We start from the raw sequence: 26676 nt of genomic DNA on the forward strand, positions 1-26676 counted from the left end.
CGCTATCGCTGCAGCGTCGCTTAATGTGACGGTACCTTTAGTGTGCTGCCTTTTCTGGGGGGAAAAAAGTACCTTTTTTCCTACATCAAACAGCACCTTTAAAGGATTAAGTCTGGACATCACAAGAGGTGAAAATGATAAAGTGCTTCTAAAAACTAGAACATTTGCATTTAACATATTAAAAATGCTTTCTGCTCTCAAGAATGGACAGATTTATAGTTTTATTGCTTACTGCTAATTCTGTAGGTCAGGGATGCACAGTGTTTACAAGATCTTTTTAACAGAGCTTCAAGGCGCTAATTTAGAGCTGGCAGGAAAACTGGAGCATACATCCAGCCAGTTTTAGTGCCACTGCGTTCTTCCAACGCTGTTGTAGACGGTGTACCGGGGTGGTCTCTCCCAGAATACAACGAGCAAAGACAAAGAACACTAAGGGTATGTTTCCACGGGCCGGATTACATTCGGATTAGCTGTGGGTTGAACGCTGCGTACAGCTGCAGGGTTCAATCCGCAGCGTCCAGATGTTACAGCGTAGTGGAGGGGAGTTCATGAAATCCCGTCTCCACTATGCGTGCGAATCGCTGCACCCTATACATAGGACTGTGTTATTTACCTTGCGGAGAAGGAGCGTCGCGGCAAGGTTAACAGACATGCTGCGTTCTAAAAGATGCACCGCATATCCGGAAACGCAGAGCCACCGGATGTGTGTCCACACGCATAGTGGAGACGGGATTTCATAAAATCCCCTCCACTATGCTGTAACATCCGGATGCTGCGGGTTGAACGCTGAGGTTGTACGCAGCGTTCAATCAGCAGATAATCCGGCCCGTGGAAACATACCCTTACAGACAATTTGTCAAGGAACTACTTTTTACTGAAAATGGAACCCGAGTTACCTTTACAATGGAAGAAAGAAACACAGTTAACTTTCACACACACCTAGCCCTGGTCGGCTAAGACCCCTGCGCTGCACAACCTATAGGCCCAGTTTGTTCTATCAGATACACTATAATTTGCCTGACCTGGGCTTCCTCCTAATATGGTAACCGAGAATTAACCAAGGGCAAGGGAGTAATTAGATGGGTGCAAGAGGCGGCCCCTGCAGCGGTGCAGCGCAGCGGTTCACAAACTTAACAAGTCTCTAAGATTACAATTCTGTTAGGTTATTTGTACACAAGTTCCCCTAATGAGGTGAGTATTTAGCTCTGGTTCATACAGTTCTACTAGCAAACAATGTCTCTAACTGAGAATCTACGTTTGGTGCCAAACTCTCTCTCTAAGTGTGCGTGATCACTGTGGCGGGGCCTGTGCTCCAGAATTACTGACTGAAACCTAGTCGCAGAAGAGGGCAGCTGATCATCCGTTAGTTGGGTAGTCGAGGACTGGATGTTGGACTTGTCATCTGGAGTGTAGTTTTAGCCCAGTAGCTAACAGTAGGGCCTCTATATTACAGCAGATGCCTTGGGTGGGAATCCAACTCTACATCCAACTGTAATCGTTCCCTAAAGTAATTTGTTCCCTCTAACAGGTGTCGCAGAAACAGGCACACGTTTCTTCAGTACTCTGGTCAGTTTCTGGTACACAATGGGATCCCAGAATGGCAGTTGATTTCTCTCTCTCTCTTGTCCTCTCTGTCTCCAGTCAGCTCCCTGCTCCAACTGTCTAATACCATGAAGTTTGCAATAGCGTCTAGTCAGAAGGCAACAGTGACCTCTTGTGGCTGGAGTCCGAAACGGCAAGTCTATTCATTACCATCTCACACTGTTACAGTATCTGAGAGCAGACAGTTTGGGCCAACAGTGCAACTGTAAGGAAGTGGTCGGGTTGTCATATTTACCCCCTGAAGTCATGATTCACATTATTGTATTATAGTAATGTTATATAACTGAAATGTATCTGCAGTATTGACCACCAGCCACAAGAGGTCATTGTCTTCTCTTTAATATGTTTAGACTTCCCTGTGGCCTGTAGCATCCTGTGTTCAGGGATGAGAGGGTTAAGACCTAGCCAGCCAGGGAGGAGGAGAAGTGACTGGGCACAAACAGGAGACTAGTTGTGGGGAGAGTTTAACCCCTTAACGACTGCCGATACGCCTTTTAGCGGTGGCAGTTAAGGGTACTTATTCCTCAGTGCCGCTTTTTAACGGCTTATTCCCTAGCCATCCGAGGACGCACATCCAGTTGAAGTTTCTGTTGGTGTCGGCAGAAACCTGGCCTGGTGGGCCTGGTCACAGCAATAACCCCTGTGACCACAGTTGCTAAGCCAATAGACAGAGGAGAAAAGAGCATATGTCAACATTGATGTTCTGTAGTATACGCCCAGTTGGTTGAAGGGAAAGTCTGCATCATTAGTATTGGGGATATACTGTAATTTTGAAATGGGTTACAGAAGAAAAATAAATACTGTCCCAGAATCAGTTAAGCAGCGGCAATTGGAGGAGGTATTCAGTTTAAATTAAAAATCCAGTGAAGGTTCTCTTTAATTTGAGGCTCTTACTTCACCATCTGTTTCAGTGGCTCCAATGTACCCTTGCAGAAGCAGAATATCAGATGATGGCCCTGTGATCATCGAGGTTCCAGTATCTACAATGGCCTGACATCCTTGGGTGCAAAATGTTGTTTCTCCTCCTACCAGGATGCTGAACAAAATGTGAAATCAATTTACTTTCTTACAATAATACTTTATTACACTAATTATATACATAGAATATGATATTAAACATTATTTGTGACCTTACACCATGTTCCCACATGTGAAATTGCTGCTTTTGTCCACTGATTTTTTTCACCAAAATATACAACAGCGATACCCTCTGATTATTGTGTTTAAAAGATTTTTTATGTGCTTTTCAACTGTTTCTTTTTCTGCATTTTGTTGCAGATTTGACTTTATTGAGATTTTAAGTGTAGAAAAGCTGGGACCCCTGCAAATAAAAAGGAAATTACTTTTTACATGTATTTTTTCAGGCTCCCCATAGAAGCTTATAGGGAAAAAAGGAACCAGCGAACAGTGCCTTAAAACGCACAATTGAACACAATGAATTTTCATGAAATTACATCCACTTTTGCTGCAACTGTTAATGCAGCTCCCCAGAGTCCTGGTCGTTGCAGTACTGTTGTTCCGCCGCTAAGGGGAGTGATGGTACGTCTGATGGCACTGAAGTAGTTCACCTGACCAGGTATCACAGACACCAATACACTTCATAGTCTGGCCTCCAGGGGGAGCTAAGGGTGCTATGTATTAGGCCACTCCTCACAGTCTGGTAAAACTGGGGGTTAGATAGAAAGTTAGACAGAAGCTGACTGGGTTGGAACCAGGCAACATCCTGTGGCAGAGGGTGTTGCAGGGGAAGATTCAGGGGGGTCCCTGTCAGGGGTGGGATCCTGACAGAGGCCTAGCGAAAAAGGAAAGAACGTTAAGGAACCGCGCCTGCACTACATCGCGGCGGTATCTCAAGAAAGGACAAGAAGGAAGGTTTATTGTGGAGAGTGAGAAACGAGATCAAAGCAAAAAGGAGATAACACCACTAGGAGTCGTGCTGTAAGATCGAGGCAACATCCTACTGAGGCGCGTAGCCGGTGGCCAGAACGCCGAGGAAGTATTAGGCTCCAAGCAATACTTCAAACAGCGGCAGGACAGTTAATTTTAGGTTGGCTGTCTCACCAAAATCACCTAAGAAGACATAGGGGGCAACTGTGGGAGAGGGGCGACGCTAGGGTCCCGGAAGAACTCCAGGCCTACCCATCATACGGGTGCGTCCTAGCCATATCATCTGGGGGATGGAGAAGAACATCAGAACAGACATAAGTTGTGGGAAATAACATCAGAAACAGACACAACAGTTGTGAGGACTATCCCGTGGTGCTCAGCAGGGAAGTACTACAACACACAGGCACTAGAAGGTAGGCACAGATTTCCACCTGTAAAGGGAACTCTGGAGGTGCCATCGGACCGGCCGGTCCCAGACAGCCCTGTTAACCGTACTCTGGATTGAGGACCTTGAAGCCTTCAGTAAAGAGGTACAGAGACTGCAACCCTGTGTCCTCGTTATTCATCGCGACCTGCACCCCGCACCACCACTTACAACTTTCATTGGACGCCCCTTAGCAGGGTCACGGACCGGGTCTAGCCACCGTGACAACCCCAGAACCGAGACAGAGAGGCCCGGTACCGAGTACCCCGCGGCCCTGCGTCTGGGGGCGCTCCATTAAACACAACAGATTTTCTGCAAAAATAAAAAATAAATAAAATGCAGTGAAATAAAGCGCAGCATTTGCACTATGTGAGAACATGGCATTATAGTCCTTATGACTTGGAAGACCACGAGCTTCAAAGACTTACCTATCAACTTGGATTTGCCAGTATCCCTGTACAGTAACTGGCACCCAGTTCAGTTGTCCTGAGAAACGTGATGTGTCATAGCCACCGAGAAGCAGCTCTCCACCTTCTGGGGAGTTGGAGTCCCTGAGAATTTATAGATATTAGTAACAGAAAAGATTACATAATGGCAAATAGAAATCCCATGAAAGTGCGAAGAATGGAAAAATAATTGGGCTTAGTTCACATACTATGTTTTTGTCATACAGTCGAGGCATATTTTTTTTACATCTGCATATTGTTTTTGCCAAAATAGAAAAGTTCAGTCTTTGTTTTCTATCCTGCAAAGGAAGAGGGAGAGCTAGGGAGCACTACCAATGGGCGAGGAGCCAATTGCGACCTATAAGGTAAGTATAATAAGGGGTGCAGCTCAATGCATAGCAGCAGCATATACCAAACAAACAAGAAAAGAGACTATGCATATAGGGCGCACACCCAGAATACAATTAAGTTGAAAAAATACAAAAAATTATTTATTAATGAGGGAGACAGAAAACACCAATAAAAACATATTAAAATACAACCAACACACCAATGGTCCTATACAGAGTAAATATATGGAGACAGCTAAAGATACAATAATATATGGTGAGTCACGCCACCAACACACTACTGGTACTTTCGTAAATGTAAGATACAAAGATGTAGCATAAATAGCACAACACATATGCACAAACGGTGACTTATGTGCACAATGGCTTATGTGCACAGAGCAAGGTAGCAGGTAAACTCTGGGCGTCCCCAGAGTACCATATAGTGCAGGAGTGCCCCTATATAAATGAAAAGGCTAATGCTAGCAAGGGGGCCTCAATAAGCCTACTAAATTGCAGCAAGAGGAGATAAGTGTAAATTCCCTCAAAAAAAAAAAAAAAAGATTTGGGAGCTTAAATACCAAAAATAGTCCCTATAAAAGGCAACGCTACCAGTATCACAGAGGGACGAGCCTGTTAAAGTGATATAGGGAGCGTATAAGATAAACTCGCCAACTCAAACCATCACAGTGGAAGGAAAAAGGGCAGACCAATGTCAGAGAAATAAGCCAAAAGACTAAATATGAGGGAACATCACCGTATCAGGCAGTCCAGAGTGTGGCGTCAGCCGTCATACAGTCAGAAGAGAATGGTCCCAGGACCCAAGTAGTGTGGGGAAAGCCCCACGCGTATCGCTGCAGGATGCAGCTTCATCCCCTGATACTGGTAGCGTTGCCTTTTATAGGGACTATTTTTGGTATTTAAGCTCCCAAATCTTTTTTTTTTTTTTTTGAGGGAATTTACACTTATCTCCTCTTGCTGAAATTTAGTAGGCTTATTGAGGCCCCCTTGCTAGCATTAGCCTTTTCATTTATATAGGGGCACTCCTGCACTATATGGTACTCTGGGGACGCCCAGAGTTTACCTGCTACCTTGCTCTGTGCACATAAGCCATTGTGCACATAAGTCACCGTTTGTGCATATGTGTTGTGCTATTTATGCTACATCTTTGTATCTTACATTTACGAAAGTACCAGTAGTGTGTTGGTGGCGTGACTCACCATATATTATTGTATCTTTAGCTGTCTCCATATATTTACTCTGTATAGGACCATTGGTGTGTTGGTTGTATTTTAATATGTTTTTATTGGTGTTTTCTGTCTCCCTCATTAATAAATAATTTTTTGTATTTTTTCAACTTAATTGTATTCTGGGTGTGCGCCCTATATGCATAGTCTCTTTTCTTGTTTGTTTGTTTTCTATCCTATCAAAAATAATATGCAGAGGTAAGAGACTTTTTTTTGGTTTCGCAGTGGCAGTGAATGGCAAATGATCCGACTGAATAGGTATCCAGCCGCATCCTATTGGTGCTGTATACTTATTTTGAGTAAGCAGTAACCATATGGCAAAAACATGGTTTAAGTCCAGCCCAGTAGCGTCACTACCGGACGGATAAAGGGTGCAGGCGCCCTGTGCCCCACACTCAGAGGGGCCCACCCAGACCTACGCTACCTTTAATTGTATCAGTGTCCGACATAGTTAAGCCCCGCGGTAGGGTAGGGAGACACGATCTCCCTGTGCTACCACTCTCTGTTCTGAAGACCGTAGGTCGCTTTAAACCTGTGGTCTACAGAACAGCCGAGGCGTTGACGCCCGCACTCAACATCAAAGTCCCAACACAGTGATGTCATCGCACAGTGCTGGGACTCTGACGTCCTATGCAAGCATCAGCACTATGACAGTGTCCACCTAAGTCTTGCCTGTGGAGTCCTCAGGATCCAGTAAAACAATGGGGGACCCTGAAACAGTGGTGGGAGGGAGACTCATATTATATGGAATACTGTGGAGGCCCCTATAAAGAGTGGACCTATATACCTAAGAACTCCTCTGAATTGTCTACTATGATTTTTTGTTTTTCGGTGGTATAATGATGTATACAAGCCAGATGGCGGCTAAAAGAACACTGGTTTGGCTCCTGCTTGACTATAAAACCAAATAACCATGTTAAGCGCATAAATCGGGAGCTTTCCCGGCTTACACAATAAATATAAACAAGAAGCGTAATGTGAATAGGACCATTCTGCCAGAATGGCCTCTTCCTAGAGCTGCTGCTGTTACCTGCTCATGTAGACACCGAACACTGGTTGCGCAACTAGATTCTGTAAAATCATATTGTCAAACACAGGGGTGCAACCATCCACAGCAAGGGAAGGGTACGCCAGACCCAAAATTCCATCAAAATTAGCATCTTGAAAAGTGCTTCCAGGCTCAGACACACTTTCTGCAAACATCTGAATCTGCACAGTTATCCCTTGAACCTGAAAGATAAAAGATATAGATTATAAATGGAAGCAACAGATATATGTTATGAAAAGTCTGCACATAGAGAAAATAGCTAAATCATAGGAGTGTAGTGAAACATGTGAAAGGAAGCAAACAAATTGTTGTTGGTTTGTGGTAAAATGCCTAAAAATAAGTTTTCGTAATTTCATGTAGACATATTGGGCATAATTTATCAAACCTGTATCAGAAATACTGGCCATGTTTCCTATACATTGGGGAAAAAAAGTATGTTGTCAGCCACCAATTGTGTAAGTTCTCCCACTTATAAAGATGAGAGAGGCCTGTAATTGACACCATAGGTAGACCACAACTATGAGAGTCAAAATGAGAAAACAAATCCAGAAAATCGCCTTATCTGACTTGGCAAGATTTATTTTGCAAATTATGGTGGAAAATAAGTAATTTGTTCATTAATAAAAGTTCATCTCCACATTTTATTATATATCCTTTGTTGGCAATGATAGAGGTCAAACGTTTTCAGTAAGTGTTCACAAAGTTGGCACACACTGTTGGTGGTATGTTGGTCCATTCCTCCATGCAGATCTCCTCTAGAGCAGTGATGTTTTGGGCCTGTCACTGGGCAACTTTCAACTCCCTCCAAAGGTTTTCTATGGGGCTGAGATCTGGAGACTGGCTAGGCCACTCCAGGACCTTCATATGCTTCTTACGAAGCCACTCCTTCGTTGCCCTGGTGGTGTGCTTGGGATCATTATCATGCTGAAAGACCCATCCAGATTTCATCTTCAATGCCCATGCTGATGGAAAGATGTTTGCACTCAAAATCTCACGATACATAGCCCCATTCATTCTTTCATGTACACGGATCGGTCGTCCTGGTCCCTTTGCGGAGAAACAGCCCCATAGCATGATGTTGCCACCCCCACGAGTTTTGTTTCTACCAAACAGTTCTACTTTGGTTTCATCAGATCATATGACATTCTCCCAATACTCTTCTGGATAATCCAAATGCTCTCTAGCAAACTTCAGATGGGCCCGGACATGTACTGGTTTAAGCAGGGGGACACATCTGGCACTGTAGGATCTGAGTCCCTGGCTGTGTAGTGTGTTACTGATGGTAGCCTTTGTTACGAAGGTCCCAGCTCTTTGCAGGTCATTCACTAGGTTCCCCTGTGTGGTTCTGGGATTTTTGCTTACCGTTCTTGTGATCATTTTGACCCCACAGGGTGAGATCTTGCGTGAAGCCCCAGATAGATGGAGATTATCAGTGGTATTGTATGTCTTCCATTTTCTTGCTATTGATCTCACAGTTGATTTCATCACACAAAGCTGCTTGCCTATTTCAGATTCAGTCTTCCCAGACTGGTGCAGCGCTACAATTTTGTTTCCGGTGTCCTTCGAAAGCTCTTTGGTCTTCACCATAATGGAGTTTGGAGTGTGACTGTTTGAGGATGTGGACAGGTGTCTTTTATACTGATTACAAGTTCAAACAGGTGCCATTACAACAGGTAATGAGTGGAGGACAGAGGAGCCTCTTAACTAGTGTTGAGCATTCCGATGCTGCAAGTATCGGGTATCGGCCGATACTTGCTGTATCGGAATTCCGATACCGGGATTCCGATACTCTTGTGGTATCGGGTATCGGGTATCGCAACAACATTAATGTTAAAATGTGTAAAAGAGAGAATTAAAATAAAAAATATCGCTATACTCACCTCTCCGACGCAGCCGGGACTTCAGCGAGGGAACCGGCAGCGTTGTTTGTTTAAAATTCGCGCTATTACTTGGTTACGTGAATTCCCGGCTTGTGATTGGTCAGGTCGGCCACGTTGCCGGGACGCGGACCAATCACAGCAAGCCGTGACGAAATTACATCACGGCTTGCTGTGATTGGTCCGCGTCCCGGCAATATGGCCGCCCTGACCAATCACAAGCCGTGACGTCACGGGAGGCTGGACACGCGCCCATTTTAAAATGAGCGCGTCCAGCCTCCCGGCTTGTGATTGGTTGACCGCGGCGCAACCAATCACAAGCCGTGACGTCACGGGAGGCTGGACACGCGCCCATTTTAAAATGAGCGCGTCCAGCCTCCCGGCTTGTGATTGGTTGACCGCGGCGCAACCAATCACAAGCCGTGACGTCACGGGAGGCTGGACACGCGCCCATTTTAAAATGAGCGCGTCCAGCCTCCCGGCTTGTGATTGGTTGACCGCGGCGCAACCAATCACAAGCCGTGACGTCACGGGAGGCTGGACACGCGCCCATTTTAAAATGAGCGCGTGTCCAGCCTCCCGTGACGTCACGGCTTGTGATTGGTCAGGGCGGCCATATTGCCGGGACGCGGACCAATCACAGCAAGCCGTGACGTAATTTCGTCACGGCTTGCTGTGATTGGTCCGCGTCCCGGCAACATGGCCGACCTGACCAATCACAAGCCGGGAATTCACGTAACCAAGTAATAGCGCGAATTTTAAACAAACAACGCTGCCGGTTCCCTCGCTGAAGTCCCGGCTGCGTCGGAGAGGTAAGGATAGCGATATTTTTTATTTTAATTCTTTCTTTTACACATTTATATGGTTCCCAGGGCCTGAAGGAGAGTTTCCTCTCCTTCAGACCCTGGGAACCATCAGGAATACCGTCCGATACATGAGTCCCATTGACTTGTATTGGTATCGGGTATCGGTATCGGATTGGATCCGATATTTTGCCGGTATCGGCCGATACTTTCCGATACCGATACTTTCAAGTATCGGACGGTATCGCTCAACACTACTCTTAACCCATTCCCGACCCATGACGCCACGTAGGCGTCATGAAAACCTGTGCCAATCCGACCCATGACGCCTATGTGGCGTCATGGAATGATCGCGTCCCTGCAGATCGGGTGAAAGGGTTAACTCCAATTTCACCCAATCTGCAGGGACAGGGGGAGTGGTACTTCAGCCCAGGGGGGGTGGCTTCACCCCCCGTGGCTACGATCGCTCTGATTGGCTGTTGAAAGTGAAACAGCCAATCAGAGCGATTTGTAATATTTCACTATGAAAACTGGTGAAATATTACAATCCAGCCATGGCCGATGCTGTAATATCTTCGTCCATGGCTGGAAAACCTAATCTGTCCCCGCCCACACCCACCGATCGCCTCCCCAGTCCTCAGTTCTGTCCCGTGCTCCCCTCTGTCCTCCTGTCCGCTCCCCCGTCCTCCTGCCCGCTCCCCCCGTGCTTTGATCCCACCCCCCGTGCTCCGATCCCACCCCCTGTGCTCCGATCACCCCCCCCCGTGCTCCGATCCCCCCCCCTCATACTTACCGAGCCTCCCGGTGTCCGTCCGTCTTCTCCATGGGCGCCGCCATCTTCCAAAATGGCGGGTGCATGCGCAGTGCACCCGCCAAATCTGCCGGCTGGCAGATTCGTTCCAGCTACATTTTGATCACTGTGATAAAACCTATCACAGTGATCAAAATAAAAAAAAATTGTAAATGAACCCCCCCTTTATCACCCCCATAGGTAGGGACAATAATAAAATAAAGAAAATATTTTTTTTTCCACTAGGGTTAGTGTTGTGAATTAGACTTTTTGGCTCCCTCTTGTGGTTACTTGTGATATGACTCTGGGATTGTCTTTCCTCAGTTTGGCACCCACCTGGGTCGTTAGTCCAGGGGTGTTGTTATATAAACTTCCTGGATCCTTAGTCCAGTGCCTGGCATCGTTGTAATCAGATCCTTTCTGTTTGCTCCTGTCTGCTGGTCCGGTTCGTGCAAAATTAAGCTAAGTCCTGCTTCTTTGTTTTTTGGCTATTTGCTTTGCTCTTATATTTTTCCAGCTTGTACTAAATGTGATTCCTGACTTTGCTGGAAGCTCTAGGGGGCTGGTGTTCTCCCCCCGGGCCGTTAGACGGTTCGGGGGTTCTTGAATATCCAGCGTGGATATTTTGATAGGGTTTTTGCTGACCATATAAGTCATCTTACTATATTCTGCTATTAGCTAGTGGGCCTCTCTTTGCTAAATACCTAGCTCATTCTTACGTTTGTCTTTTCCTCTTACCTCACCGTTATTATTTGTTGGGGGCTTGTATCCAACTTTTGGGGTCTCTTCTCTGGAGGCAAGAAAGGTCTTTCTTTTCCCTTCTAGGGTTAGTTAGTTCTCCGGCTGGCGCGAGACGTCTAGAACCAACGTAGGCACGTTCCCCGGCTGCTGCTATTTGTGGTGCTAGGATTAGATATATGGTCAGCTCAGTTACCACTGCCCTATGAGCTGGTTTTTAGTGTTTGCAGACTTAGTAATTATTTTTGAGACCCTCTTCCATTGGGGTCATAACAGTATGCCAGGCCAACATTGAATGTTTAATGCATTGCAGAAGTGGGATAATAAGAAAGGAAATTCTGAGTTTTTTTTTTTTTTTTTTTCCTCTCTTCCTCCCCTTTACCTCTGAGTGGCTTGTGCTTGCTGCAGACATGAATGTCCAGACCTTGATTACAAGTGTAGACCAGCTTGCTGCTCGTGTGCAGGGCATACAAGATTTTGTTACCAGTAGTCCAATGTCTGAACCTAAAATACCTATTCCTGAACTGTTTTCTGGAGACCGATTTAAGTTTAGGAATTTCAGGAATAATTGTAAATTGTTTCTATCTCTGAGACCCCGTTCATCTGGAGATTCAGCTCAGCAAATTAAAATTGTTATCTCTTTTTTACGGGGCGACCCTCAGGATTGGGCTTTCTCGCTAGCGCCAGGAGATCCGGCATTGGCAAATATTGATGCGTTTTTTCTGGCGCTCGGATTGCTTTACGAGGAACCCAATCTTGAAGTTCAGGCAGAAAAAGCCTTGCTGGCTATTTCTCAGGGCCAGGATGAAGCTGAAGTGTATTGCCAAAAATTTCGGAAATGGTCCGTGCTTACTCAGTGGAATGAGTGTGCTCTGGCCGCAAATTTCAGAAATGGCCTTTCTGAAGCCATTAAGAATGTGATGGTGGGTTTCCCCATTCCTACAAGTCTGAATGATTCCATGGCGCTGGCTATTCAAATTGACCGGCGTTTGCGGGAGCGCAAAACCGCTAATCCTCTGGTGGTGTTGTCTGAACAAACACCTGATTTAATGCAATGTGATAGAATTCAGACTAGAAATGAGCGGAAAAATCATAGACGTCAGAATGGGTTGTGTTTTTACTGTGGTGATTCTACACATGTTATATCAGCATGCTCTAAACGTCTAACAAGGGTTGTTAGTCCTGTCGCCATTGGTAATTTGCAACCTAAATTTATTTTGTCTGTGACTTTAATTTGCTCATTGTCTTCTTACCCTGTTATGGCGTTTGTGGATTCAGGTGCTGCCCTGAGTCTTATGGATCTGTCATTTGCTAAGCGCTGTGGTTTTGTTCTTGAACCGTTGGTAAATCCTATTCCTCTTAGAGGTATTGATGCTACGCCATTGGCGGAAAATAAACCGCAGTTTTGGACGCAGGTAACCATGTGCATGACTCCTGAACATCGGGAGGTGATTCGTTTTCTTGTTCTGCATAAAATGCATGATTTGGTCGTTTTGGGTCTGCCATGGTTACAGACCCACAATCCAGTCTTGGATTGGAAGGCAATGTCTGTGTCAAGTTGGGGCTGTCAGGGAATTCATGCTGATTCCCCGCCGGTGTCTATTGCTTCCTCTACTCCTTCGGAAGTTCCTGAGTATTTGTCTGATTATCAGGATGTATTCAGCGAGTCCAGGTCCAATGCTCTGCCTCCTCATAGGGACTGTGACTGCGCCATAGATTTGATTCCAGGTAGTAAATTTCCTAAGGGAAGACTGTTTAATCTGTCTGTACCTGAGCATGCCGCAATGCGTTCGTATATCAAGGAGTCTCTGGAGAAGGGGCATATCCGTCCATCCTCTTCCCCTCTTGGTGCGGGATTCTTTTTTGTGGCCAAGAAGGACGGATCTTTGAGACCTTGTATTGACTATCGGCTTCTGAATAAAATCACTGTTAAATTTCAGTATCCTTTGCCTCTGTTGTCGGACTTGTTTGCCCGGATTAAAGGTGCCAAGTGGTTCACCAAGATAGATCTTCGTGGTGCGTACAACCTTGTGCGCATTAAGCAAGGAGATGAATGGAAGACTGCATTTAATACGCCCGAAGGTCATTTTGAGTACTTGGTGATGCCTTTTAGGCTCTCTAATGCTCCCTCAGTGTTTCAGTCCTTTATGCATGATATTTTCCGGAAGTATCTGGATAAATTTATGATTGTTTATCTGGATGATATTCTGGTTTTCTCTGAAGATTGGGACTCACATGTGGAGCAGGTCAGGATGGTGTTTCAGGTTTTGCGTGAGAATGCTTTGTTTGTTAAGGGCTCAAAGTGTCTCTTTGGAGTACAGAAGGTTCCCTTTTTGGGGTTTATTTTTTCCTCCTGCTGTGGAGATGGACCCAGTCAAGGTCCGAGCTATTCATGATTGGACTCAACCCACGTCAGTTAAGAGTCTTCCGAAGTTCTTGGGTTTTGCTAACTTCTACCGTCGTTTTATCGCTAATTTTTCTAGCGTTGTTAAACCTTTGACGGATATGACCAAGAAAGGTTCTGATGTTGCTAACTGGGCTCCTGCAGCCGTGGAGGCGTTCCAAGAGTTGAAGCGCCGGTTTACTTCGGCGCCTGTTTTGTGCCAGCCTGATGTCTCACTTCCCTTTCAGGTCGAAGTGGATGCTTCTGAGATTGGGGCAGGGGCCGTTTTGTCGCAGAGAGGCCCTGGTTGCTCGGTAATGAGACCATGTGCTTTCTTCTCTAGGAAGTTTTCGCCTGCTGAGCGGAATTATGATGTTGGCAATCGGGAGTTGCTGGCCATGAAGTGGGCATTTGAGGAGTGGCGTCATTGGCTCGAGGGTGCTAAGCATCGTGTGGTGGTCTTGACTGATCACAAAAATTTGATGTATCTCGAGTCTGCTAAACGCCTGAATCCTAGACAGGCCCGCTGGTCATTGTTTTTCTCCCGTTTTGACTTTGTGGTCTCGTATTTACCAGGTTCAAAGAATGTGAAGGCTGATGCTCTTTCAAGGAGCTTTGTGCCTGACTCTCCTGGAGTCGCAGAACCAGTTGGTATTCTTAAAGAGGGAGTTATCTTGTCAGCCATTTCTCCTGATTTGCGACGTGTGTTGCAGAGATTTCAGGCTGGTAGACCTGACTCTTGTCCACCTGACAGACTGTTTGTTCCTGATAAGTGGACCAGCAGAGTCATTTCCGAGGTTCATTCCTCGGTGTTGGCAGGGCATCTGGGAATTTTTGGCACCAGAGATCTGGTGGCTAGGTCCTTTTGGTGGCCTTCCTTGTCACGGGATGTGCGGTCATTTGTGCAGTCCTGTGGGACTTGTGCTCGAGCTAAGCCTTGCTGTTCTCGTGCCAGCGGGTTGCTCTTGCCCTTGCCTGTCCCGAAGAGGCCTTGGACACACATTTCCATGGATTTCATTTCAGATCTCCCGGTGTCTCAGGGCATGTCTGTCATCTGGGTGGTATGTGATCGCTTTTCTAAAATGGTCCATTTGGTGCCTTTGCCTAAGCTGCCTTCCTCTTCCGATCTGGTTCCTGTGTTCTTTCAGAATGTGGTTCGTTTACACGACATTCCTGAGAATATTGTGTCTGACAGAGGATCCCAGTTTGTTTCCAGGTTCTAGCGATCCTTTTGTGCTAGGATGGGCATTGATTTGTCGTTTTCGTCTGCCTTTCATCCTCAGACTAATGGACAAACGGAGCGAACTAATCAGACTCTGGAGGCTTATTTGAGGTGTTTTGTTTCGGCAGATCAGGATGATTGGGTGACCTTCTTGCCGTTGGCTGAGTTTGCCCTTAATAATCGGGCTAGTTCCGCTACTTTGGTTTCGCCATTTTTCTGCAACTCTGGTTTCCATCCTCGTTTTTCCTCGGGACATGTGGAGCCTTCTGACTGTCCTGGGGTAGATTCTGTGGTGGATAGGTTGCAGCAGATCTGGAATCATGTGGTGGACAACTTAAAGTTGTCACAGGAGAAGGCTCAGCGTTTTGCCAACCGCCGCCGCGGTGTGGGTCCCCGACTTCGTGTTGGGGATTTGGTATGGCTGTCTTCTTGATTTGTTCCTATGAAGGTCTCCTCTCCTAAATTTAAGCCTCGCTTCATCGGTCCTTACAAGATATTGGAAATCCTTAATCCTGTGTCCTTTCGCTTGGATCTTCCGGTGTCGTTTGCCATTCACAACGTGTTCCATAGGTCTTTGTTGCGGCGGTACGTTGTACCTGTGGTTCCTTCTGTTGAGCCTCCTGCTCCGGTGTTGGTTGAGGGCGAGTTGGAGTACGTGGTGGAGAAGATCTTGGATTCTCGTCTCTCCAGACGGAGGCTTCAGTATCTGGTCAAGTGGAAGGGCTATGGTCAGGAGGATAATTCCTGGGTGGTTGCTTCTGATGTGCATGCGGCCGATTTAGTTCGTGCCTTTCACGCTGCTCATCCTGATCGCCCTGGTGGTCTTGGTGAGGGTTCGGTGACCCCTCCTTAAGGGGGGGGTACTGTTGTGAATTAGACTTTTTGGCTCCCTCTTGTGGTTACTTGTGATATGACTCTGGGATTGTCTTTCCTCAGTTTGGCACCCACCTGGGTCGTTAGTCCAGGGGTGTTGTTATATAAACTTCCTGGATCCTTAGTCCAGTGCCTGGCATCGTTGTAATCAGATCCTTTCTGTTTGCTCCTGTCTGCTGGTCCGGTTCGTGCAAAATTAAGCTAAGTCCTGCTTCTTTGTTTTTTGGTTATTTGCTTTGCTCTTATATTTTTCCAGCTTGTACTAAATGTGATTCCTGACTTTGCTGGAAGCTCTAGGGGGCTGGTGTTCTCCCCCCGGGCCGTTAGACGGTTCGGGGGTTCTTGAATATCCAGCGTGGATATTTTGATAGGGTTTTTGCTGACCATATAAGTCATCTTACTATATTCTGCTATTAGCTAGTGGGCCTCTCTTTGCTAAATACCTAGCTCATTCTTACGTTTGTCTTTTCCTCTTACCTCACCGTTATTATTTGTTGGGGGCTTGTATCCAACTTTTGGGGTCTCTTCTCTGGAGGCAAGAAAGGTCTTTCTTTTCCCTTCTAGGGTTAGTTAGTTCTCCGGCTGGCGCGAGACGTCTAGAACCAACGTAGGCACGTTCCCTGGCTGCTGCTATTTGTGGTGCTAGGATTAGATATATGGTCAGCTCAGTTACCACTGCCCTATGAGCTGGTTTTTAGTGTTTGCAGACTTAGTAATTATTTCTGAGACCCTCTTCCATTGGGGTCATAACAGGTTAGAACTAGGGTTAGCGGTAGGGTTAGGGTTAGGGGTAGGGTTAGGGGTAGGGTTAGGGGTAGGGTTAGAACTAGGGTTAGCGTTAGAATTAGGATATGTGCACACGGTGCGGATTTGGCTGCGGATCCGCAGCGGATTGGCCGCTGTGGATTCGTAGCAGTGTTCCATCAGGTTTACAGTACCATGTAAACCTATGGAAAACCAAATCCGCTGTGCCCATGGTGCGGAAAATACAGCGCGGAAACGCTGCATTGTATTTTCCGCAGCATGTCAATTCTTTGTGCGGATTCCGCAGCGTTTTACACCTGCTCCATAGTAGGAATCCGCAGGTGAAATCCACACAAAAAACACTGGAAATCCACGGTAAATCCACAGGTAAAACGCAGTGCCTTTTACCTGCGGATTTTTAAAAAATGGTGCGGAAAAATCTCACACGAATCCGTAATGTGGGCACATAGCCGTGGGTTGGAATTAGAGTTAGGGTTGGAATTAGGGCTAGGGTTGGAAATAGGGTTAAGAATAGGCTTGTGGTTAGGGTTATGGTTAGGGGTGTGTTGGGGTTAAAGTTGTGGTTAGGGTTGGGGTTAGAGTTAGGGTTGGGATTAGGGTTAGGGTTGGGATTAGGGTTAGGGTTGTGGTTAGGGGTGTGTTGGGATTAGGGTTGTGATTAGGGTCATGGTTAGAGTTGGGATTAGGGTTAGGGGTGTGTTGGGGTTAGTGTTGGAGTTAGAATTGAGGGGTTTCCACTGTTTAGGCACATCAGGGGTCTCCAAACGCAACATGGCGCCACCATTGATTCCAGCCAATCTTGCGTTCAAAAAGTCAAATGGTGCTCCCTCCCTTCCGAGCCCCGACGTGCGCCCAAACAGTGGTTTACCCCCACATGTGAGGTATCAGCGTACTCAGGACAAATTGGACAACAACGTTCGTGGTCCAGTTTCTCCTTTTACCCTTGGGAAAGTAAAAAAATTGTTGCTAAAAGATCATTTTTGTGACTAAAAAGTTAAATGTTCATTTTTTCCTTCCATGTTGCTTCTGCTGCTGTGAAACACCTGAAGGGTTAATAAACTTCTTGAATGTGGTTTTGAGCACCTTGAGGGGTGCAGTTTTTAGAATGGTGTCACTTTTGGGTATTTTCAGCCATATAGAACCCTCAAACTGACTTCAAATGTGAGGTGGTCCCTAAAAAAATGGTTTTGTAAATTTTGTTGCAAAAATGAGAAATCACTGGTCAAATTTTAACCCTTATAACTTCCTAGCAAAAAAAAAATTATTTTTCCAAAATTGTGCTGATGTAAAGTAGACATGTGGGAAATGTTATTTATTAACTATTTTGTGTCACATAACTCTCTGGTTTAACAGAATAAAAAATCAAAATGTGAAAATTGCGAAATTTTCCCAAAATTTCCGTTTTTTTCACAAATAAACTCAGAAATTATCGACCTAAATTTACCACTAACATGAAGCCCAATATGTCACGAAAAAACAATCTCAGAATCGCTACGATATGTTGAAGCGTTCCTGAGGTATTACCTCATAAAGGGACACTGGTCAGAATTGCAAAAAACGGCCAGGTCATTAAGGTCAAAATAGGCTGGGTCATGAAGGGGTTAAAGAAGAAGTTACAGGTCTGTGAGAGCCAGAAATCTTGCATGTTTTTAGGTGACGAAATACTTATTTTCCACCATAATTTTCAAAAAAAATGTTGCCAAATCAGAAAAGGTGATTTTCTGGATTTGTTTTCTCATTTTGACTCTCATAGTTGTGGTCTACCTATGATGTTGATTACAGGCCTCTCTCATCTTTTTAAGTGGGAGAACTTGCACAATTGGTGGCTGACTAAATACTTTTTTCCCCACTGTAGCAAGCAAACATAAATCAGCTAAAATTTTTAAAGTGAATCGGTCACCAAGTTTTTGCCACCTAATCAGAGAGCAGCATAATGTAGAGACAGAGACTCTGATTCCAGCGATGTATCACTTACTGGACTGACTGCTGTAATTTTGTTAAAATCAGCATTTTATCTGCAGGAGATTATCAATAGAGGACTAGTAAACCTGTTGCCAGGGAGTCTTCCATATTCATGAGCTCTGTATAGCCCAACCCCAGCATCAATTGACAGGTTTCTGCCTATGCACAGTGTACACAGAAAGCTTTTCATCAGTGGTATGGGCTGGGTTCTATGTAAGTCAGCATTCAGATAACTGCTAGATCTGCAGAGGAGAAAATAGTGATTTTATCAATAGTGCAGCAAGGGACCCAATAAGTGATATATTGCTGGAATCATGGTCTCTGTCCCTACATCATGCTGCTCTCAGATGGGAGAGCAAAAATCTGGTGACCTGGCAACCAAACTACTTTTTCTGTTGGATAGTTTTGATAAATGAAGACCATTGTATACAAATGCTGCATGATGGTAAATCAAACATACACAATAAAGAATGGATGGCATAGAAATATCAAAATTGAATCTCCTAAATGATGTGATTTAGAGCGGACAGCACATAACATTGTGATAATATTTCTGTTTTAAGGGGATATCTAGGAAGCTAAAATTATCTTCTTAACTAGAAACAGTGCCAACCTCATCCATGAGCTGTTACTGCTATTGCAGTCCGTTGCACTTCAACTGATGGGGCTAGTCAGCCACTTTTCATAAACAATACTTTTAAGTACTAAGAAGAGGTGTAAAAGTGTCCAGGACCCCAGAAATGTAAACTTTTGAGGTACTTACAGTAACTTGATCAACTCCTAATACTCCTGTTAAATTGCCAGTTCCATACTGGATAAAGAAAGGTTTACCATCTGTCTTATAGGTGGAAGACTGACTCGGCTTGAACCTGGCGTGTTCAACTGTGGAAAAATTATATTTTTTAGAATTATTGCTTTTTTCAGAGTTATTGCTTTTGCAACCAATGCAATAATTAAAAGAGTTGTTTAGGCTGAGCTGGCATGTGCTCTGAGTTGGGGAGGTGATGTTTAAAGAGCAGATGTCACTTGCTCAAAAAAATTGTGTTAAATACCTTGTAAAATCCCTAAGCTCCTCTGATTCTGACTCTCTTTTCTATTTTTGTGCTGTGCCGCTGCATTGCGGATATATTCACATTCATTGGTTTAGGAGAGCAGAAAGTGAAATTTCTGCCTGCAGGCCAACCTGGTGTTTCTTCAGAGTCCTCTCTCGGAGCATGCACTTTCACACTTCCCTCTCAGATCCTGCCAATCACAGCTCAGCAGCATATGAGGCTGATAGACTGCTAGAATAACTGCCGAGCTGTGATTGGAAGCATCTTGGAGGAAGAGGAGAAAGCACATGCCCCTAAAGACTCTGAACAAATATCCAGTTGGCCTGCAAGCAGAGATTTCACATATTGCACCCCGAAAGCAACACATGTGAATATCTCTACAATAGAGTGACACAGTGCAAAACGGAAAAGAGAGGCAGAATCAGGAGAGCTCATGGATTTTTACAAGGTATTTAACTCAATTATTTTCACAAGTAACATGTCATCTTTAATCACTATGACAAAAAAGGAACAAAATCATCACTAATATAGAATCGAAAGGACACCATGAGCAAATGATAGATATCCAGTCTAGCTGAATTTAACAGATTCATCTGGCTCTTTTTTAGTGTCCATGGGCACCTTTGTGATCAGGTAAGGGATGCAAATCCACAGGTAGCCTTTAGACCTCATGTATTATGAGTCTGTCACGGGGGTACTGGGTAGACTACAGCTGATTACCCGGGCCCCTGCAATATCCCTCAGACTAGGGTAAACCCTGCCTGTCCCTCTCCCAGAATTTACACTGATGGTGTGCTTGTCTGGGCCGCCAGGCCTGACCCTGACTCCTGTTTCAGCCCTATGCTGAAACCTCCACCCGCCACCCAGTGATTAGACCACACACCAACCTCCACAGAAAGCACAGACAGGGAAAACTAAAAAACGCACCATGCCGCAGACACACAGGAAAACACTATAATGTGCACAGGGCAAAACAAACACAAATATAGGAAGGAGAAATATGACAAAGGATAATACACCACCAGATACAATATTTCTTCTCCTAGACCACCACTCCAGACCGAGATCACCAGGCACAAGACACAAGCTATAATCGGCGACGCCCAAAGTCCATAATGACTATTTAAAGGCCACAAGCGTGACCCAGCCTCCAACCAGATTACCAGCTAGATTAACCCCGGACAACCTGGATAAAATCTAGCCGGCGCCACTGAGCGTATAGTGGACGAATGTGGAATTACCGCTGTCTGTCGGACGCCCTAGTGTGAATAGCATCCGACATGACAGAGTCAATGTCAGATGGATGCATTGATATTACATCTCAATATGCCTCTGGGTTTCTATTGTTCACCATTGCTTTATATGATCTATGCTTTTTCCCTTAGAAGCACTACTACAGTACTGTATATAGGCACATGTGTTGTCAGTCATATATTACATTAGGGCGATATGTATTCTTACGGCATGCTTGGCTTGTGCAGTATACAGATGGAACCCACAAGTTAGAGGAGCCTGTATCAAAGATCACAGTGAACACCTGAGGAGGTGATCCAATAGAAATCTGTCCAAAATATTCCACCTGGAAAATAGTAAAGAAATAAAAGTTTTAACATAGCTAGAACTATACAGTGCCTTGCAAAAGTATTCGGCTCCCTGGAACTTTTCAACCTTTTCCCACATATCATGCTTCAAACATAAAGATACCAAATATAAATTTCTGTGAAGAATCAACAAGTGGAACACAATTGTGAAGTTGAACGAAATTTATTGCTTAGTTTAAATTTTTGTGGAAATTCAAAAACTGAAAAGTGGGGCGTGCAATATTATTCGGCCTTTTTACTTTCAGTGCAGCAAACTCACTCCAGAAGTTCATTGTGGATCTCTGAATTATCCAATGTTGTCCTAAATGCCTAATGATGATAAATATAATCCACCTGTGTGTAATCAACTCTCCGTATAAATGCACCTGCTCTGTGATAGCCTCAGGGTTCTGTTTGAAGCACAGAGAGCATCATGAAGACCAAGGAACACAACAGGCAGGTCCGTGATACTGTTGTGGAGAAGTTTAAAGCCGGATTTGGATACAAAATGATTTCCAAAACTTTAAACATCCCAAGGAGCACTGTACAAGCGATCACATAGAAATGAAAGGAGTATCATACAACTGCAAATCTACCAAGACCTGGCCGTCCCTCTAAACTTTCATCTCAAACAAGGAGAAGACTGATCAGAGATGCAGCCAAGAGGCCCATGATCACTCTGGATGAACTTCAGAGATCTACAGCTGAGGTGGGACAGTCTGTTCATAGGACAACAATCAGTCATGCACTGCACAAATCTGGCCTTTACGGAAGAGTGGCAAGAAGAAAGCCATTTCTCAAAGCTATCCATAAAAAGTGCTGTTTAAAGTTTGCAACAAGCCACCTGGGAGACACACCAAAGATGTGGAAGAAGGTGCTCTGGTCAGATGAAACCAAAATCGAACTTTTTGGCAACAATGCCAAACGATATGTTTGGCGTAAAGGCAACACAGCTCATCACCCTGAACACACCATCCCCTCTGTCAAACATGGTGGTGGCAGCATCATAGTTTGGGCCTGCTTTTCTTCAGCAGGGACAGGGAAGATGGTTAAAATTGATGGGAAGATGGATGGAGCCAAATACAGGACCATTCTTGAAGAAAACCTGTTGGAGTCTGCAAAAGACCTGAGACTAGGACGGAGATTTGTCTTCCAGCAAGACAATGATCCCAAGCATAAAGCAAAATCTACAATGGAATGGTTCACAAATAAACGTATCCAGGTGTTAGAATGGCCAAGTCAAAGTCCAGACCTCAATCCAATGGAGAATCTGTGGAAAGAGCTGAAAACTGCTGTTCACAAACGATCTGCATCAAACCTCACTGAGCTCGAGCTGTTTGCCAAGGAAGAATGGGCAAGAATTTCAGTCTCTCGATGTACAAAACTGATAAAGACATACCCCAAGAGACTTGCAGCTGTAATCGCAGCAAAAGGTGGCGCAACAAAGTATTAAGTTAAAGGGGCCGAATAATATTGCACGCCCCACTTTTCAGTTTTTGAATTTCCACAAAAATGTAAACTAAGCAATAAATCTCGTTCAACTTCACAATTGTGTTCCACTTGTTGTTGATTCTAACCAAAAATTGACATTTGGTATCTTTATGTTTGAAGCATGATATGTGGGAAAAGGTTGAAAAGTTCCAGGGAGCCGAATACTTTCGCAAGGCACTGTATATGTTTTGTTATATGAGCATTTTACAGAAATGCCTCATATGACTTCATTTAATCCATATTATTTTTTCAAAAAAAATCGGTAAGATTCATCCGGTTTAACAAGTGCTTGGTGGGGATTTTCCTATTTGTACATTTTTTTTATTTAGCATCATTGTGAAAAATATAAAAATGACCCAATATACAGTAAGGCACATACTCAACAATAACAACACCCTTCAGTTCAATAGTATATGGAAAGAAAGATATAGCATACATACATCTAAATAATTGTAAAGGGGCTCAGTGGCAGTCTCTGGGTTATTACACGATTGCAGTAGGTCAAATTCCCGGCTTGTCCATACTTCAGAGAGACGCCCTCTTTCCCTGAGGGTTTTCCTCAATGATTTCTGCTTCTTTAGAGGTATTCTAATATGGAGAAGAATATACACGTTAAAACAATGGTAGTATATAATTTTGTTTATTATTAGGAATGAACAAACCAAAGCGGGAAAGTTCCAGGTCCTTACCGAACACAAAACTTTTACTGTATGCCTGGCTTCCTGTTCGTGTTCGCCAGTCTAATATAGCTTGTTGAAATGCTGCAATGCAGCCAATTAACATGCTTTTAGACTGTGGGAACTTCTGGAGCATTCACAGCCAAGAAAAGTATTGGCATGGCTGTGATTGGCCAGTAGAGCACGTGATCTGGCCTGTATTAAGGCCAGATTACCTGATTGCAGCTGCCATTATGCTCTCATTAATGTAGGTATAGGAAGCAGCTGGAGTGAGGGACAGATTGTGACTGCACACTCTGCAAAAAAATGCAATGTGTAAACTGCAAACCATATCTGTGGTAGTACTGTGATATTACTGTGTTCAAAGCCGCTATGTGTACTCTGCACCCAAATCGGAGTATTGTCCTTTAAGCCGCTGTGTGTACTCTGCAACCCCCTCACCTGTGGGAGTACTGTACTTTAATCCTCTCTCTGTACTCTGCACCTCCTTGCCTGTGGGAGCACTGTGCTTTAAGCCACTGTGTGTACTTTGCAACCAACCTATATATGTGGTAGTACTGTGCTACTACTGTGTAAAAAGCTGCAATGTGCCCCCGCCTAAGCGAGTACTGTCCTTTAAGCCCCTGTGTGCACTCTGCACCTGCCCCTCATCTGTAGGAGTACTTTCCTTTAAGCTGCTGGATGTACTCTGCACCCCTCCACCAGTGGGAATACTGTCCTTTAACCATTGTGTGTACTCTGCACACCTCGCCTGTTTGAATAGTGTCTTTTAAGCTGCTGTGTGTTTTCTAATACTCTGAGAAATAAATAATTGGTACCAACCATCTCATTGCCATTTCTAGGCCCCAAAAATATTTTTTTTCTGGACTACACTGTGTTTTCTAGTAGTCTGAGAAAAATATTTGGCATCAAGCATCTTGTTGCCATTTTTAGGCCCCAAAAATATTTTTGTAGACCAGTGTATATTTTTTAGAAATCTGGGAAATAAATATTTGGCATCAACTGTCTCATAGCCATTGGTAGATCACAAAATTATTTTTTCTCAACTAGTGCGTTTTCTAGTAGTTTGGTAAATAAATATATCACATCAGCCATCTACTTGCCAAGTGTAGGATAAAGAAATAATTTTTTCAGTATTGCTGTGTCTTTTCTAATAGTCTGGTAAATAAATAATTTGCATTAGCAATCTTGTTGCCATTTGTAGGCCAAATAAATAATTTTTCAGTACAGATGTCTAGTTGCCATTTCTAGGCACAACATTTTTTTTCTGGACTATCGTGTGTTTTTCAGTAGTCCGGGAAATGAATAATTGGCATCAGCCATCCCATTGCCATTTGTAGGCCAAAGAAATAATTTTTCAGGACCGCTGTGTGTTTTCTAGTAGTTTAGCAAATAAATATATTGCATCTTGTCATCTTGTTGTCATTTGTAGGCTGAGTAAATAATTTTCAGTACAGCTGTGTCTTTTCTAATAGTGAGCCAAATAAAAAATTTGTATCAGCCATCTTGTTGCAATTTGTAGGCCAATAAATAGTTTTTCAGTACCGCAGTGTCTTTTTTAGTAGTATGGCAAATAAATAATTTGTATCAGCTGTCTCGTTGCCATTTCTAGACCCAAAAAATTATTTTTCTGGACTGACGTATATTTTTTGTAATCTAGGAAATAAATAATTGGCATCGGCCGCCTCGTTGCTATTTCTAGGCCCAACAAATAATTTATTTGAACTGGTGTGTATTTTTTAGTAGCTTGGGAAATAAATAATTTGCACCAGCCATCTAGTTGCCATTTGTAGGCTAAATAAATAATTGTTCAGGACCGCTGTGTGTTTTCTATTAGTTTAACAAATAAATATATCGCATCAGTACCATCTCTATGCTGATGACACCCAATTATATACTTCTGCTCCTGATATCACGCCTGCCTTTTTAGAAAACACCAGTGATTGTCTTACCGTTGTCTCTAACATCATGTCCTCCCTCTATCTGAAACTGAACATGTCAAAAACTGAACTCCTCGTGTTCTCTCCTTCTACTATCCTACTTTTGCCTGACACTGCCATCTCCGTGTGTAGTTCCACCATTACTCCCAAGCAACATGCCCCCTGCCTTGGGGTCATACTTGATTCCGAGCTTTCATTCACCCAACACATCCGATCACTGGCTCGCGCTTGTTATCTGTACCTCAAAAACATTTGTAGAATTTGACCTTTTCTTACTTTTGACTTTGCAAAAACTCTTACTTTTTCTCTTATTCATTCTCGTCTGGACTATTGTAACTCTCTACTAATCGGTCCCCCTCTTACCAAACTCTCCCCACTCCAATCTGTCCTGAATGCTGCAGCCAGGATCATATTCCTCACCAATCGTTACACCGATACCTCTACCTTGTGCCAGTCATTACACTGGTTACCCATCCACTCCAGAATCCAGTATAAACTTATTACCCTTATCCACAAAGTACTCCATGGCTCAGCACCACCCTACAACTCCTCCCTGGTCTCAGCCTACCACCCTACCCATGCTCTCCGTTCTGCTAATGACCTGAGGTTAGCATCCTCAATAATCAGAACCTCCCACTCCCGTCTCCAAGACTTTTCACAGGCTATATTTCATCGTATGAACATATATTAACATCATATAAGCATAAATAACAAACAATAAACAGTGATTAAAAAGAGCAAAGGAACAGAAATCAGAGTCGGATATCGAGGTTTTCTATGTATGCAATAACATTATTATTTCCGATGTAGAAATCATTCTTGTCACCAGTGTAAGATCTGAGGGGACATTCCTCAACAATGTGCTGAATTGTTTGACAGTCAGCTCCACAGTCACAGGCATGAGATTCAGTTTTTCCCCACTTATGCATAAGATCTGCACAGACACCAAAGTTTGTTCTGATATGATTCAAAGTGACCCAGGTTTTCCTTGGTAGATTGAAGCCTGGTGATGGATTTTGAAAGTGAGGAAACATTTGAGGCTCACCGTCTACTGCACTGACCCAAAGTTCACGCCATTGCTCTTCTAAATTGAAATCATGTTCATACAGGGTAATTGCGGTTCGGATGGGTGGATGTCTTGATTTCAGTCGCTGTATTTGAACATCTTGGATATTTTGATGTATTGGTAGATTTTCATTATTCACTACTTTGGTGTATTCTTCAAGTAGGAGCTTTTGTCAACAAAGGATCAAATTTTCACGTGCTGCGCCAATTCTTTGGAATGCACTACCCAGGTTAATACAATTAATCCCCAATCCCCACAGTTTTAAGCGTGCCCTAAAAATACATTTGTTCAGACTGGTCTATCGTCTCAACGCATTAATCTAACTATCCTTGTGTGGCCCATTCAAAAAATATAAACAATAATCAGGTTCCTCGCATCATGTTCTGTTACCATCCACCTCTCGTGTCTCCCCTTTTTCCTCATAGTTTGTAGGCTTGCGAGCAGGGCCCTCATTCCTCTTGGTATCTGTTTTGA

At 44.1% G+C, this 26676-nt stretch overlaps 2 protein-coding genes across 2 annotated transcripts in view; one reads left to right on the plus strand and one right to left on the minus strand.

Annotated features, from left to right (window-relative positions):
* The window catches only part of CTSE (cathepsin E), a 92422-nt gene that overhangs the window by 24689 nt on the left and 41057 nt on the right, over positions 1–26676 (minus strand). Inside the window, exons 2-7 of the mRNA XM_077295147.1 lie at positions 22960–23107; positions 20910–21027; positions 19160–19278; positions 6966–7165; positions 4342–4464; positions 2497–2638 (exon numbers count right to left, since the gene is read on the minus strand). Coding sequence (XP_077151262.1) covers positions 2497–2638; positions 4342–4464; positions 6966–7165; positions 19160–19278; positions 20910–21027; positions 22960–23107 — 850 coding nt within the window. The remainder of the gene's footprint in view (positions 1–2496; positions 2639–4341; positions 4465–6965; positions 7166–19159; positions 19279–20909; positions 21028–22959; positions 23108–26676) is intronic.
* The window catches only part of LOC143815662 (uncharacterized), a 275486-nt gene that overhangs the window by 8382 nt on the left and 240428 nt on the right, over positions 1–26676 (plus strand). The window lies entirely within an intron of this gene.

The sequence above is a fragment of the Ranitomeya variabilis genome, chromosome 3 (assembly GCF_051348905.1).
Source record: "Ranitomeya variabilis isolate aRanVar5 chromosome 3, aRanVar5.hap1, whole genome shotgun sequence".
NCBI lineage: Eukaryota > Metazoa > Chordata > Amphibia > Anura > Dendrobatidae > Ranitomeya > Ranitomeya variabilis.